Source organism: Uranotaenia lowii, chromosome 3 (genome assembly GCF_029784155.1).
Source record: "Uranotaenia lowii strain MFRU-FL chromosome 3, ASM2978415v1, whole genome shotgun sequence".
NCBI classification, from domain to species: domain Eukaryota; kingdom Metazoa; phylum Arthropoda; class Insecta; order Diptera; family Culicidae; genus Uranotaenia; species Uranotaenia lowii.
Genome location: NC_073693.1, coordinates 199858121 through 199872974, shown reverse-complemented (window position 1 = coordinate 199872974; position 14854 = coordinate 199858121). Strand labels below are relative to the sequence as shown.

The 14854-nt window shown below is 31.9% G+C and overlaps 1 protein-coding gene across 10 annotated transcripts in view; it reads right to left on the bottom strand.

The window, feature by feature from the left end:
- Positions 1-14854, bottom strand: part of LOC129758646 (protein AF-10) — a 55127-nt gene that overhangs the window by 13767 nt on the left and 26506 nt on the right. For 9 of the 10 annotated variants that reach the window (XM_055756198.1, XM_055756206.1, XM_055756207.1 and 6 more), the window contains exons 10-12: positions 14660-14837; positions 14317-14592; positions 14002-14269 (exon numbers count right to left, since the gene is read on the bottom strand). In XM_055756198.1, the coding sequence (XP_055612173.1) occupies positions 14002-14269; positions 14317-14592; positions 14660-14837 (722 nt within the window). The remainder of the gene's footprint in view (positions 1-14001; positions 14270-14316; positions 14593-14659; positions 14838-14854) is intronic. The other variant, XM_055756203.1, reaches the window with a different exon arrangement.

The window sequence follows — 14854 nt, the reverse complement described above, 5'->3', positions numbered from 1 at the left end:
GCAATTTGAATTGCTGGAAACCAGCATTAACGTTTGCTGTTTTTTCCAGCAATTGAAATTGCTGGAAATTTTGCTGGAAAGTCAGCGGGACAAAAACCAGCAAAATTTTGCTGGTTTCCGGCAAAAAAAAATTTGCTGTGTATATAGCTCTGTGGAGGATAATACTTTCTTTCAAACGCTTACTACTGGAGCTTTAAGAAACAGTATTGGAAATAAAACAATCTTTAATTTGTGTATTAATTCATCATTTGATTGTAAATTAAACTGAAAAAAAAAGAATCTAAGAATGGACAAAAATGCTAGTTGAGAAGAAACTTAAGATTAAGTTAATCTGTTCTTTATTGTTGGTTGACATTAAATTAATATCAATATATGAAATCTTTTTTTTATGAATACTGAAGGTTCATAAATTTCATTTATAAAACCCGATTTAAAACACTTAACAGTGGATTGTAGCCTTTCTTACAGTCTATAAATTATATTTGGATACACATGGCACAAACTAATAAATTAATGATAGTTTTATAAATTCAGAGTTAAGATTAAAGTACTTTGAACGTAGTAAATCCCTAATGAATAAAAGAATTTAAGATTCAAACAGGTTTTTTTTTAAATAATTATAATTTTCACATAAATAACATTATTGTAAACTTATTGAAAATTTTTTAATGATTGAGTCCTGGAATATCTTGTATGATCCCGTTTCAATGATATTATGATTTATATCAAAAAAATAGAAGAGGTTTAAAAATTAAGATTATAATTTTTAAAAACCCGATTTGATACACTTAACAGTGGATTGTAGCCTTTCTTATAGTCTATAAATTATGTATATTTGGATACACATGGCACAAAATAATAAATAAATAAATAATAGATTTATAAATTCTGAGTTATGATCAAAGAATTTCGAACGTAGTAAATCCTAAATGAATTTAAGAAATTAAGATTCAAAAATTTTCATAGGATAACAGTATTTTGAAATAATCATAATTTACATATAAATAATACACAGTAAAAAATTTCTAAAAGTATACGGAATCTAAAACACGGTCGATCTATTTTTTCACAAGTGTAATTGAAAAAAGATGTAATTTTCAACTTCTTTTGATGTAATTTTAATCTTTTTTAAAAAGCGAATAGAAATAAATTGTTTTGCTATAATTTTACATTCCGTGATGTAAAAATCAAGCGTCCAATGAAATTTATATCACCAACAGTGTAAAGTTATATCTGTTGGGTTTAATACTGAATGTTATTGTTTGTCTGTGCCATTTGCCAGTCAAGTCATTAGTCGGAAGCCGAGTATCTTCATTCCAAGACCCAGCTCCATGGAGCATCTATAATTTTCTGAAAGTGGTAGATTAATAAAGAAAATTAAAAAACGAATGATGTTATTAAAATTAATCAGTACTTGCTCGATTTTAGGCACGGCAGATCTGGCAGTGGCAGGGATCCGGATTATGATTGCCTTAAGAAGAATTTGCCTGGACCATCTGAGGCATTTGTGAGAAAAACACAGTGACAGTGACATGTGGCTGTCCGAAACTGAATTTTCTTTGCGGTTGAACAGATTTTTTTTTAATAATTTTTTTTTAATTGTGGTTTCCAAGACCAGAAAGGTTCAACTTGCCTAAATAAATGTTTCATAATTGTAAACAATGTATTTTTTTTTCTTTCCTAGATACTCATAATATCTGAATATTTCATGAAAACTGGAAATATCCTGAATTAAAATCTAAAATTTTACATCGCTGTGTATTTTTACACGACAAAAAGCTATTCTCGCTTCGTGCATCGTTTTTTATCTAAATTTACACGCCTTCATGTAACTATGATGTAATTTTATATCAAAAACGATGTTCCGTTTTCGTGCATCGTTTTCAATCTAAAATTACACGATTTTTTCTTGCTGTGTAACATAATTGTAAACTAATTGAATATTTTTGAATGATTGAATTCTGGAATATCTTGTATGATCCCGTTTCTATGACATTATGATATTTGAATTAATTCATAGGAAAACAACATTTGCAACGGCAAGTGGAACTGAATGTGCATAAACTTATACTCGTAAATATTTAATATATTTTTCTTCAAAAAAAATGTCAGGATACTACTAGATGAGTTGATCCTAGTATCACATTACTTTTTTCCCTTACCCAGCATGAGAACAGATCCGTATCAATTTTAGGAAAGGGCGAATGCTGTTTCGCGAAAATTGCGTCTTAAGTTTGACAGCTCAATAAGCTAGGTCTAAGAATGTACTTTTCACCCAGCTAATAACTATATTTGTTTGCATTTAGCGCATACGCCCTTTTGAAAAATCGATCCGAGATGTTAAAAATCACGTTGCATATTCAAAGGCGGTTTTCTCTTCACACCACTCACCACGAGTTTTAAGCAACGCTTGTGTGTGTATTTATTTCGTTTATTTAGTTATGCATGTAATAAGATTCTTAAAGACCGTTCTAAAACAGGTAATTGAATTTGAAGATTAAATTAATCGCCTAAGTTTATTCAACTATGACAAGATTGACAACTTTTTCTTTTTCAAAAATAAATAAATTTCCATTTATTTATTTTTGAAAAAGAAAAAATGACCAAAGCGACAAAATCGACAAAAATTAAAATTTAACTCTTCATTTTTAGACCTTTGGATAATTTCTTATATTATATTTGGATACACATGACACAAAACAATAAATAAATGATAAATTTATAAATTCTGAGTAATGATTAAAGTATTTCGAACGTAGTAAATCCTAAAAGAATTTAAGAAATTAAGATTCAAAATTTTTTATAGGATAAAAGTATTCTGAAATAGTTATAATTTTCACATACATAATAACATAATTGTAAACTAATTGAATATACAGTACCGTTCATAATTGTATAGAAATTGGAAGCACGCGCAATGTCACTTCGACTTTGAACATCCATAACCCTTTACTCTGATGATATTTTTTGATCAAATTTTCTGCGTAAGATATATCAATTATCACACTGTTATATCACAAAATTTGAAATTTTTAAAGTTGTGTGGCCTAAGATACAGTCGTTGTACGAAAATCGGATTTTTTGGACTTTTACCATTCAAACTGCAATATCTCAAAAACTACGATACGCTTTCTTTTGAAATTTTGCAGAGTGATTGATGAAGTATAGAGTTAGCATGTCTAAAATTTTCAAAAAGTTCTAGCGATGGGGTCAAAAGTTACGCGAGGGACAATATTTCTGGCACGAACCTAAAAATGCGATTTCTATAGAATTATGGACGAATGTTTCCATAGGAAAATCATATTTTATGTTCAACTACCAGTAAATCTATTTCAATCAAAAACTCAATTCAATATCGTGAGACTGATTTTAAAAAACACAAATGGATCATCGATTCCATTTTGACGTAGAATTACGTCTTACGGCAACACTATAGGGGGGCAAATTGAAATTTGCGATCGAATCTCGCGTCACGAAAAACTCCTCTTTCAAAGACATCCTATCTAAAGGATTATGACGTCATCACCAAGCCAAAACAAAAAAAGAGAAAAAGAAAGAAAACACGGATGCCCCGCCTCTTGATGAGTTTTGATTTTCCATGTATACGAAAAGTATAAAAACAACGGGGCGCCAGCGGCTCGGTTTCAGTTTCTTTTTGCTCGTCGTCGTGTACAGTTCTCCTGCAATTCGATCTGCGTTTGGACCCCACCAGTGGTAATCCAACGCAGATATCGTTTTGCAGTTAGTTTAGTGGAAGCCAGCGAAGCAGAAGGATGGTTCAGCAGCAGACATGGCGATTTAGCGGTGCTGGCGACTAGCAGCGGTGGTGGCGACTAGCAGCGGAGGATAATCAGCGGAGTTAATGACATTTTGACATGACATGTTGGCATGACATGTTGGCATGACGTGTTGGCATGACATTTTGACATGACATTTTGACATGACATTTTGACATGATATTTTGACATGACATTTTGACATGACATTTTGACATGACATTTTGACATGACATTTCGACATGACATTTTGACATGACATTTTGACATGACATTTTGACATGATATTTTGACATGACATTTTGACATGATATTTTGACATGACATTTTGACATGACATTTTGACATGACATTTTGACATGACATTTTGATATGACATTTTGATATGACATTTTGACATGACATTTTGATATGACATTTTGACATGACATTTTGACATGACATTTTGACATGATATTTTGACATGATATTTTGACATGACATTTTGACATGACATTTTGACATGATATTTTGACATGATATTTTGACATGACATTTTGACATGACATTTTGACATGACATGTTGGCATGACATGTTGGCATGACATGTTGGCATGACATTTTGACATGACATTTTGACATGACATTTTGACATGACATTTTGACCTGACATTTTGACATGACATTTTGACATGACATGTTGGCATGACATTTTGGCATGACATGTTGGCATGACATGTTGACATGACATTTTGACATGACATTTTGACATGACATTTTGACATGACATTTTGACATGACATTTTGATATGACATTTTGATATGACATTTTGACATGACATGTTGGCATGACATTTTGACATGACATTTTGATATGACATTTTGACATGACATTTTGACATGACATTTTGACATGATATTTTGATATGACATTTTGACATGACATTTGGACATGACATTTTGACATGACATGTTGGCATGACATTTTGACATGACATGTTGGCATGACATTTTGACATGACATTTTGACATGATATTTTGACATGATATTTTGACATGACATTTTGACATGACATGTTGGCATGACATTTTGACATGACATTTTGACATGACATTTTGACATGACATTTTGACATGACATTTTGATATGACATTTTGATATGACATTTTGGCATGACATGTTGGCATGACATTTTGACATGACATGTTGACATGACATTTTGACATGACATTTTGACATGATATTTTGACATGACATTTTGACATGACATTTTGACATGACATTTCGACATGACATTTTGACATGACATTTTGATATGACATTTTGATATGACATTTTGACATGACATTTTGGCATGACATGTTGGCATGACATTTTGACATGACATTTTGACATGACATTTTGATATGATATTTGACATTTTGACATGATATTTTGACATGACATTTTGATATGACATTTTGACATGACATTTTGACATGACATTTTGACATGACATGTTGGCATGACATTTTGACATGACATTTTGACATGACATTTTGATATGACATTTTGACATGACATTTTGATATGACATTTTGACATGACATTTTGATATGACATTTTGACATGACATTTTGACATGACATGTTGGCACGACATGTTGGCATGACATTTTGACATGACATTTTGACATGACATTTTGACATGACATTTTGACATGACATTTTGACATGACATTTTGACATGACATTTTGACATGACATTTTGATATGACATTTTGATATGACATTTTGATATGACATTTTGACATGACATTTTGGCATGACATGTTGGCATGACATTTTGACATGACATTTTGACATGACATTTTGATATAACATTTTGATATGAGATGTTGGCATGACATCTTCATGAGATCTTCACATGACATGCCTAGTGAACCTCCATATAAGAGAAGCGACATCTGATCCCTCTTAAAATAAAATATGTGGCAACATCGCCGAAATCTTGGACAAAAAAATCCCCAGCACTGTTTTCTGGCTCAATGTTCAAGCTCTAAAGTGAACGCTCCTTCAATCCAACAAACAACATTGAAATCGATGCCCGAAGGATCGCGATAAACGGTATGAATGACTTGAATTTCGTTAATAATCAGTTAGTTTTCTAACTAGAAACACGATTCACCAAAGCATTGAAACAAATTGCACCGTATCATAAATTCATATGACTAGCTAAAAAATTATCTGTTTGAACTATAACAACAATCACAATACCTTCCTTGGTTGAGTTTTCAATAAGAAAGGTAAAAGCTCTGCGACAAAATGCTCGGATCGATTGGAATCGATTTTGACAGTTCTTTTGCTCGATTGGAATTTTGTGTTTCAGATGTCACTTCTCTTATATACAGGTTCACTAGACATGCCAAGTTTAAATGACATGTTGACATGATATTATGACATACAATTTTGACATGGCATTGCATGTCGACATGACATTGAATGTAGACATGACATTTTGGCAAGACAATTTGACATAACATTTTGTCTTGAAATTTTGACAGAACATGTCATGAAATTTTGAAAGGACATGTTTTCGTGACATTTTGAAATGACATTCAAGCTTGCTGCCATCACGGTTTGAAATGACATGCAATGATGATGTCATTTTGACATTAGTGCTAAGCATTTCTTTATACTGCAATTTTTTTGTTTATGTAATTAATACAGGAATAAGTTAACCATAGAGAGTTATCGTAATTCTACGCTCACTACACGGTTGTAGCATGATTACAACCTCTTCAACTTTTTTTTCTTTTCTTTTTTGCGTTTTTCAGTCTTTTTTGACAGATTTGTAGATTGAAATAATATTGTTCTCAGGAATCGTCCAAAATTCTATAGAAATCGCATTTTTAGTTTCATGCCTAGAGACACGAAAGCCACAACCGTGGTAAAATGTCTATAATAAATATATATAAAAAAAAAGTTTCATACCTGAAATAATGTACCTCGCGTAACTTTTTACCCCATCGCGAGAACTTTTCATAAATTTCAGACATGCTAACTTTATACTTCATCAATCACTCTGCAAAATTTCAATAGAAAGCGTAGCGTAGTTTCTGAGATATTGCAGTTTCAATGATAAAAGTCCAATAAGTCAGATTTTCGTAGAATGACTATATCTTAGGCCAAACAAACTTTAGAAAGCTCAAATTTTGTGTTATTATAGTGTAATAGTTAATCTATCTCACGCAGAAAATTTGATCAAAAAACACCATCAGGGTAAAAATTTCTGGATTTTCGAAGTCGAAGTGACGGTGCGCGTGCTTCTTTTCTATACAATTATGAACGGTACTGAATTTGAATGATTGAATTCTGGAATATCTTGTATGTTTCCGTTTCTGTGACATTATGATCTTATCTATAAAATAGAAGAGGTCTAAAAATGAAGAGTATAGTTTTAATTTTTGTCGATTTTGTCGCTTTGGTCATTTTTTTCTTTTTCAAAAATAAATAAATGGAAATTTATTTATTTTTGAAAAGGAAAAAGTTGTCAATCTTGTCATAGTTGAATAAACTTGGGCGATTACCTGTTTTAGAACGGTCTTTAAGAATCTTATTACATGCATAACTAAAGGCGAAATAAATATACACACAAGCGTCGCTAAAAGCTCATGGTGAGTGGTGTGAAGCGAAAACCGCCTTTGAATATGCAACGTGATTTTTAACATCTTGGGTCGATTTTTCAAAAGGGCGTATGCGCTAAATGCAAACAAATATAGTTATTAGCTGGGTGAAAAGTACATTCTTAGTCCTAGCTTATTGAGCTGTCAAACTTAAGACGCATTTTTCGTGAAACAGCATTCGCCCTTTCCTGAAATTGATACCGATCTGTTCTCATGCTGGGTAAGAGAAAAAAGTAATGTAATACTAGGATCAACTCATCTAGTAGTATCCTGAAAATTTTTTGAAGAAAAATATATTAAATATTTACGAGTATAAGTTTATGCACATTCAGTTCCACTTGCCGTTGCAAATGTTGTTTTCCTATGAATTAATTCAAATATGAGCGTTTTTCAGCATTCCCGAAGTTCACCAAGTTCAATTTCTCATTTCATAATCATTTCTTTTATCAATCTATGTGTCTATAGTTTGAATACTTTCTCTCTACTCCGTTGATTCCAAACAAAACCTGCAAATTATCAACAGACAAAATTTACAAAGTTTTGATAAACGAATCAAATGACAAAATATTCAAAAATGACAAATTTGACGAAATTCATAATATCGACAAAAAAAAATGAAAAATTGACAAAATGAAAAATACGAAAAATGACAAAATTATCGAAATTGTGAATTTTTAAAATCATTGGCAAAATGAACAAAATTATCAAAATTAATTCAATTGACATAATTGGCGAAATAGACGAAATAGACTGAATTTACAAAATTGAAAAAGAAAAAATGACCAAAGTGACATAATCGACAAAAATGAAAATTATACTCTTCAATCATAGACCTCTTCCATTTTATAGATATAAGATCATAATATCATGAAAAACGGGATCATATAAGATATCCCAGAATTCAATCATTCAAAAATATTCAATTAGTTTACAATTATGTTATTAATGTGTTAATGATAATTATTTCAAAATACTTTTATTCTATAAACAATTTTGAATATACATAAATTTCTTAAACTCATTTAAGATTTACTCCGTTCGAAATTTTTTAATCATAACTCAGAATTTATAGATCCTTAATTTATTTATTGTTTTGTGTCATGTGTATCCAAATATAATTTACAGGCTGTAAGAAAGGCTACAATCCACTGTCAAGTGTATTAAATCGGGTTTTTTCCATTACTTCAGAGGTTGAAGTATTTGAATTATTTGAAATACATGGTCAGGCATCTTTTTGCTCTTTTTTTCAGAAAGGTATAGTTATCGGTCGATTTGGGAGATCATTAATTATGGGTCTTATGTAGGTACCTATCGAATCAGCTCGTCGAGTTCAGACGATGTCAGTGTATTTGCGTGTATTGGTGTGATTTTTTGTAAACTTTTTTTCCACGTTTTTGCGAAACTGGGCAGTACAATATAAATTATTTTTATCTTAAAGTAGTATACTAGAATACATTAAGTAAGACTGCCCCTGAAAGGTTTGCTAAAAACTTTGATTTCTATGTCGATTCATTTTAGTAAAGGGCGAAAGCTGTTTCGAGAAAATCACGTTGAAAGTAATAAGGTTTAAAATGTAGGTCTTCAAACGGTACTTTTTCACCCAGCTTACAATTCGATTTTTTAACACTTGGCCGCACGCCCTTTTGCAAAAATTGATACCACTGCTGCTCTCATGCTGGGTAGGACAAATAGAATCTTATTGGAAAAAATAATGTGATACTGGGATCAACTCATCTAGCAGTAGCATGTATCCTGACAAGTTAAAGACTAAAATCTAAAATAAATATTTTAAATATTGCTGAGTTTAAGTTTTTGCATCATTCAATTCTACTTGCCGATCCAAATGTTCTTTTCTTATGAATTAACTGACATATAATCGTTTTTCAATTCAATTGTGTGATTTCATCATCATTATTCTTATTAATCTAAGTATTTGTCTATAATTTTTTAACTTTCATTTGATAGTATTTCTTATAAAGTTTAATACTGACAAAATCGATAAAAATGGCAAAATTTACAAAACTGACTTTATCTATAAAACTGAGATAAACGTCCAAACTGAAAAAAAAATTCAAAATTTAATAATATTGAAAAAAGCTGACAAAAATTACCAAGTTGATCAAAATAACTAAATTGAAAAAAGTCCAAATCGACCATTTCGTCAAAATTTACAAAATTAGAAACAATTGACTGTAGTGACCGGACGATTTTTTTAAAACTTCAGTTGCCTTAAAATATTTAAATCCCAATTGATTTTTTTTATGATATAAAAAAAAACTTTGTAAAAATTACGGTTTCATAGAAAATGATATTCAAACTTGATTGAAGTTTATTGTATTGAATCGGTAAGTTCAAAAATTAGTTTAAGTTATGTTGTTTTTTTTTTCATTTTCTTTTTTATTTTCATTCTTTCAGTAGTAATACCTATTTTAAATCACTTCCCCAACTGCCATTAGGCGGGACAAAATTCCAAACTGTTCTTCTCATGACTTTTTCTCTACAGTTTTCATAATCTAAATTGGTCGTTCGCTGAAACGAGTGGACAAAGTTTACAAAAAATCACACCAACACACGCAAATACACTGACATCGTCTGAACTCGTCGAGCTGATTCGATAGGTACCTATAAAAGTATATCTAAGACCCATAATTAATTATCTCCCAAATCGACCGATAACTATACCTTTCTGAAAGAAAAGCAAAACATAAAAAAGCAGACTAAATTAAACGCCTCTGTGTATACTACAGATTTCAGTATAGCAGAATTATAGTATGAAATATTTCATATTCCAATACTTGTACTAGTAGCCGGCAGAGGCAGCTAGTATAGATATAACAGTATAAAGTGATGCCAGAAATTTATTTCAACAGTTTAAAAAAACTTTTAAAGACTTTTTTCAAAGAAACCTAAGCTCCTGATTTCTCGAAACTCAGCATAATTCAAGATGTCTCACCTTTACCAAATTGTTCGTCATAATTCATACAACAATGCTGATATAGTGGCTACGAGTTTATCTCTAGATTTTTGAACAAATGTGTTCGATGAAAAAAAAAAAATTTCGATAGATTTTTTCAAAGAAATCCTCTATATAATATTTGAACTCATGATTTCTCGAAACTCAGCATAATTCAAGATGTCTCACCTATACCAAATTGTTCGGCATAACTCATACAACAATGCTGATATAGTGGCTACGAGTTTATCTCTGGATTTTTGAACAAATGTGTTCGATGAAAAAAAAAAATTTCGATAGATTTTTTCAAAGAAATCCTCTATATAATATTTGAACTCCTGATTTCTCGAAACTCAGCATAATTCAAGATGTCTCACCTATACCAAATTGTTCGGCATAACTCATACAACAATGCTGATATAGTGGCCACGAGTTTATCTCTGGATTTTTGAACAAATGTGTTCGATGAAAAAAAAAATTTCGGTAGATTTTTTCAAAGAAATCCTCTATATAATATTTGAACTCCTGATTTCTCGAAACTCAGCATAATTCAAGACATCTCACCTATACCAAATTGTTCGTCATAATTCATACAACAATGCTGATATAGTGGCTACGAGTTTATCTCTGGATTTTTGAACAAATGTGTTCGATGAAAAAAAAAATTTCGATACATTTTTTCAAAGAAATCCTCTATATAATATTTAAACTGCTGATTTCTCGAAACTCAGCATAATTCAAGATGTCTCACCTATACCAAATTGTTCGGCATAACTCATACAACAATGCTGATATAGTGGCTACGAGTTTATCTCTGGATTTTTGGATAAATTTGTTCGATGAAAAAAAAATTTCGATAGATTTTTTCAAAGAAATCCTCTATATAATATTTGAACTCCTGATTTCTCGAAACTCAGCATAATTCAAGCTGTCTCACCTATACAAAATTGTTCGTCATAATTCATACAACAATGCTGATATAGTGGCTACGAGTTTATCTCTAGATTTTTGAACAAATAAGTTCGATGAAAAAAAAAATTTCGATAGATTTTTTCAAAGAAATCCTCTATATAATATTTGAACTCCTGATTTCTCGAAACTCAGCATAATTCAAGATGTCTCACCTATACCAAATTGTTCGTCATAATTCATACAACAATGCTGATATAGTGGCTACGGGTTTATCTCTGGATTTTTGAATAAATTTGTTAGACGAAAAAAAAATTTTCGATCGATTTTTTCAAAGAAATCCTCTAAATAATATTTGAACTCCTGATTTCTCGAAACTCAGCATAATTCAAGATGTCTCACCTATACCAAATTGTTCGGCATAACTCATACAACAATGCTGATATAGTGGCTACGAGTTTATCTCTAGATTTTTGAACAAATGTGTTCGATGAAAAAAAAAATTTCGATAGATTTTTTCAAAGAAATCCTCTATATAATATTTGAACTCCTGATTTCTCGAAACTCAGCATAATTCAAGCTGTCTCACCTATACCAAATTGTTCGTCATAATTCATACAACAATGCTGATATAGTGGCTACGAGTTTATCTCTGGATTTTTGAACAAATGTGTTCGATGAAAAAAAAATGTCGATAGATTTTTTCAAAGAAATCCTCTATATAATATTTGAACTCCTGATTTCTCGAAACTCAGCATAATTCAAGCTGTCTCACCTATACAAAATTGTTCGTCATAATTCATACAATAATGCTGATATAGTGGCCACGAGTTTATCTCTGGATTTTTGAAGAAATTTGTTCGATGAAAAAAAAAATTTTGATAGATTTTTTCAAAGAAATCCTCTATATAATATTTGAACTCCTGATTTCTCGAAACTCAGCATAATTCAAGATGTCTCACCTATACCAAATTGTTCGTCATAATTCATACAACAATGCTGATATAGTGGCTACGGGTTTATCTCTGGATTTTTGAATAAATTTGTTAGACGAAAAAAAAATTTTCGATCAATTTTTTCAAAGAAATCCTCTAAATAATATTTGAACTCCTGATTTCTCGAAACTCAGCATAATTCAAGATGTCTCACCTATACCAAATTGTTCGTCATAATTCATACAATAATGCTGATATAGTGGCCACGAGTTTATCTCTGGATTTTTGAAGAAATTTGTTCGATGAAAAAAAAAATTTTGATAGATTTTTTCAAAGAAATCCTCTATATAATATTTGAACTCCTGATTTCTCGAAACTCAGCATAATTCAAGATGTCTCACCTATACCAAATTGTTCGTCATAACTCATACAACAATGCTGATATAGTGGCTACGAGTTTATCTCTGGATTTTTGAATAAATGTGTTCGATGAAAAAAAAAATTTCGATAGATTTTTTCAAAGAAATCCTCTATATAATATTTGAACTCCTGATTTCTCGAAACTCAGCATAATTCAAGATGTCTCACCTATACCAAATTGTTCGGCATAACTCATACAACAATGCTGATAAAGTGGCCACGAGTTTATCTCTGGATTTTTGAACAAATGTGTTCGATGAAAAAAAAAATTTCGGTAGATTTTTTCAAAGAAATCCTCTATATAATATTTGAACTCCTGATTTCTCGAAACTCAGCATAATTCAAGATGTCTCACCTATACCAAATTGTTCGTCATAATTCATACAACAATGCTGATATAGTGGCCACGAGTTTATCTCTGGATTTTTGAACAAATGTGTTCGATGAAAAAAAAAAATTTCGATACATTTTTTCAAAGAAATCCTCTATATAATATTTGAACTCCTGATTTCTCGAAACTCAGCATAATTCAAGATGTCTCACCTATACAAAATTGTTCGTCATAATTCATACAACAATGCTGATATAGTGGCTACGAGTTTATCTCTAGATTTTTGAACAAATGTGTTCGATGAAAAAAAAAAATTTCGATAGATTTTTTCAAAGAAATCCTCTATATAATATTTGAACTGCTGATTTCTCGAAACTCAGCATAATTCAAGCTGTCTCACCTATACCAAATTGTTCGTCATAATTCATACAACAATGCTGATATAGTGGCTACGGTTTTATCTCTGGATTTTTGAATAAGTTTGTTAGACGAAAAAAAAAATTTTCGATAGATTTTTTCAAAGAAATCCTCTAAATAATATTTGAACTCCTGATTTCTCGAAACTCAGCATAATTCAAGATGTCTAACCTGAACCAAATTGTTTGACATAATTTGCACAACAATGCAGTCTGTAAAACGATGCTGATATAGTTTTTTATCTCTCAAGTTTTGATCGAATATTTTCAATAAAATAACATAAATAAATTATTTTTCAAAACCTTACCCCTCACAACTGACCATTGTCAAGTTTGTCTCACAATATTTGCGTGCTGAATTCTTGATTCTGTTACAATTATTCTTCATATTATATATTGTGTATGAATTTCTGACATGCTATTTGCTAATCTGGCATCACTTTTTAGTTTCAAAGGAAATATTTCAACAAGCTTGAAATGTTTCGGCCTTGGCCTTAACTTCACATAAGTGTGGGAAACATAGAAATATAAAGAAATAATAGATAAGAAAACCAATGCACATAAAAACAACAGAACCAAGCTCGGTCAAGAAAAATAGCCACATAGCTGCCTCCTACCTGATCGAGGAGTTGTTAGTGTTGGGATGATTCGAGTTCGAATGTCGGAAATCGATACCATTTTCCAGGGGTACCGGATTACTACTACTAGTATTACTGCCAAAGTGGGATTGTGATTGCTGTTGCTGCTGATTTTGCGATTGATGCTGTTGTATTCGACTATTCCGACTAGAAATGGTCGTAGTTGAAGTTGAACTTCCACCTCCACCTTCATGAGGTCCGTTCCCGTGCATGTTATTGAATTGACCTAACCACAACAACGGGGAGGCTTATTTTAAATAGTTTTCATTTGCTTGAAATTGGCACTATAAAAACCTTGAGATCCTGCTGCACTAGACCCGCCCCCTCCGGTGCTACCTCCTGAGCTGCCTCCAGTGTTACCGGAACCACCACCTCCAGACCCAGTGTTGCCTGCACCGCCACCGCCACCTCCCAAGCCAACTCCACCCATTGCAGCCGGGTTCAAGGGAATCGCTAAGCGAGCGTTTACTGCCAGGAGATGGTCCCGCCGGGCGATGAGATTGTTCACGTGTTCTTCCAGGCGAACATTTTCACTCCGCAGCTGATGCAGGCAGGACAAAAGAGATGCAACTGGAAGAAAAATTCAAAGCGTTAGAAAATTCAACTCCAATTAAGTTCGTCATCTGATGACACTTACTATCGAAATGTTGTGCTTGTTCCATCAAAAACTGAGATCCTTGTTCCCACTGGCGTTCTAGAAGCTGTTCTAGGCTTTGCGGTGTGTTCCCGTTGGCCGTTGCCGTTGCACTTCCCGTTAGCATCGAGCTAAGAGAATTTCCTCCCCCGCCAGTTGGTGCCGGATTGCTTGGGCGCACCTGTTGGGAATATTTCA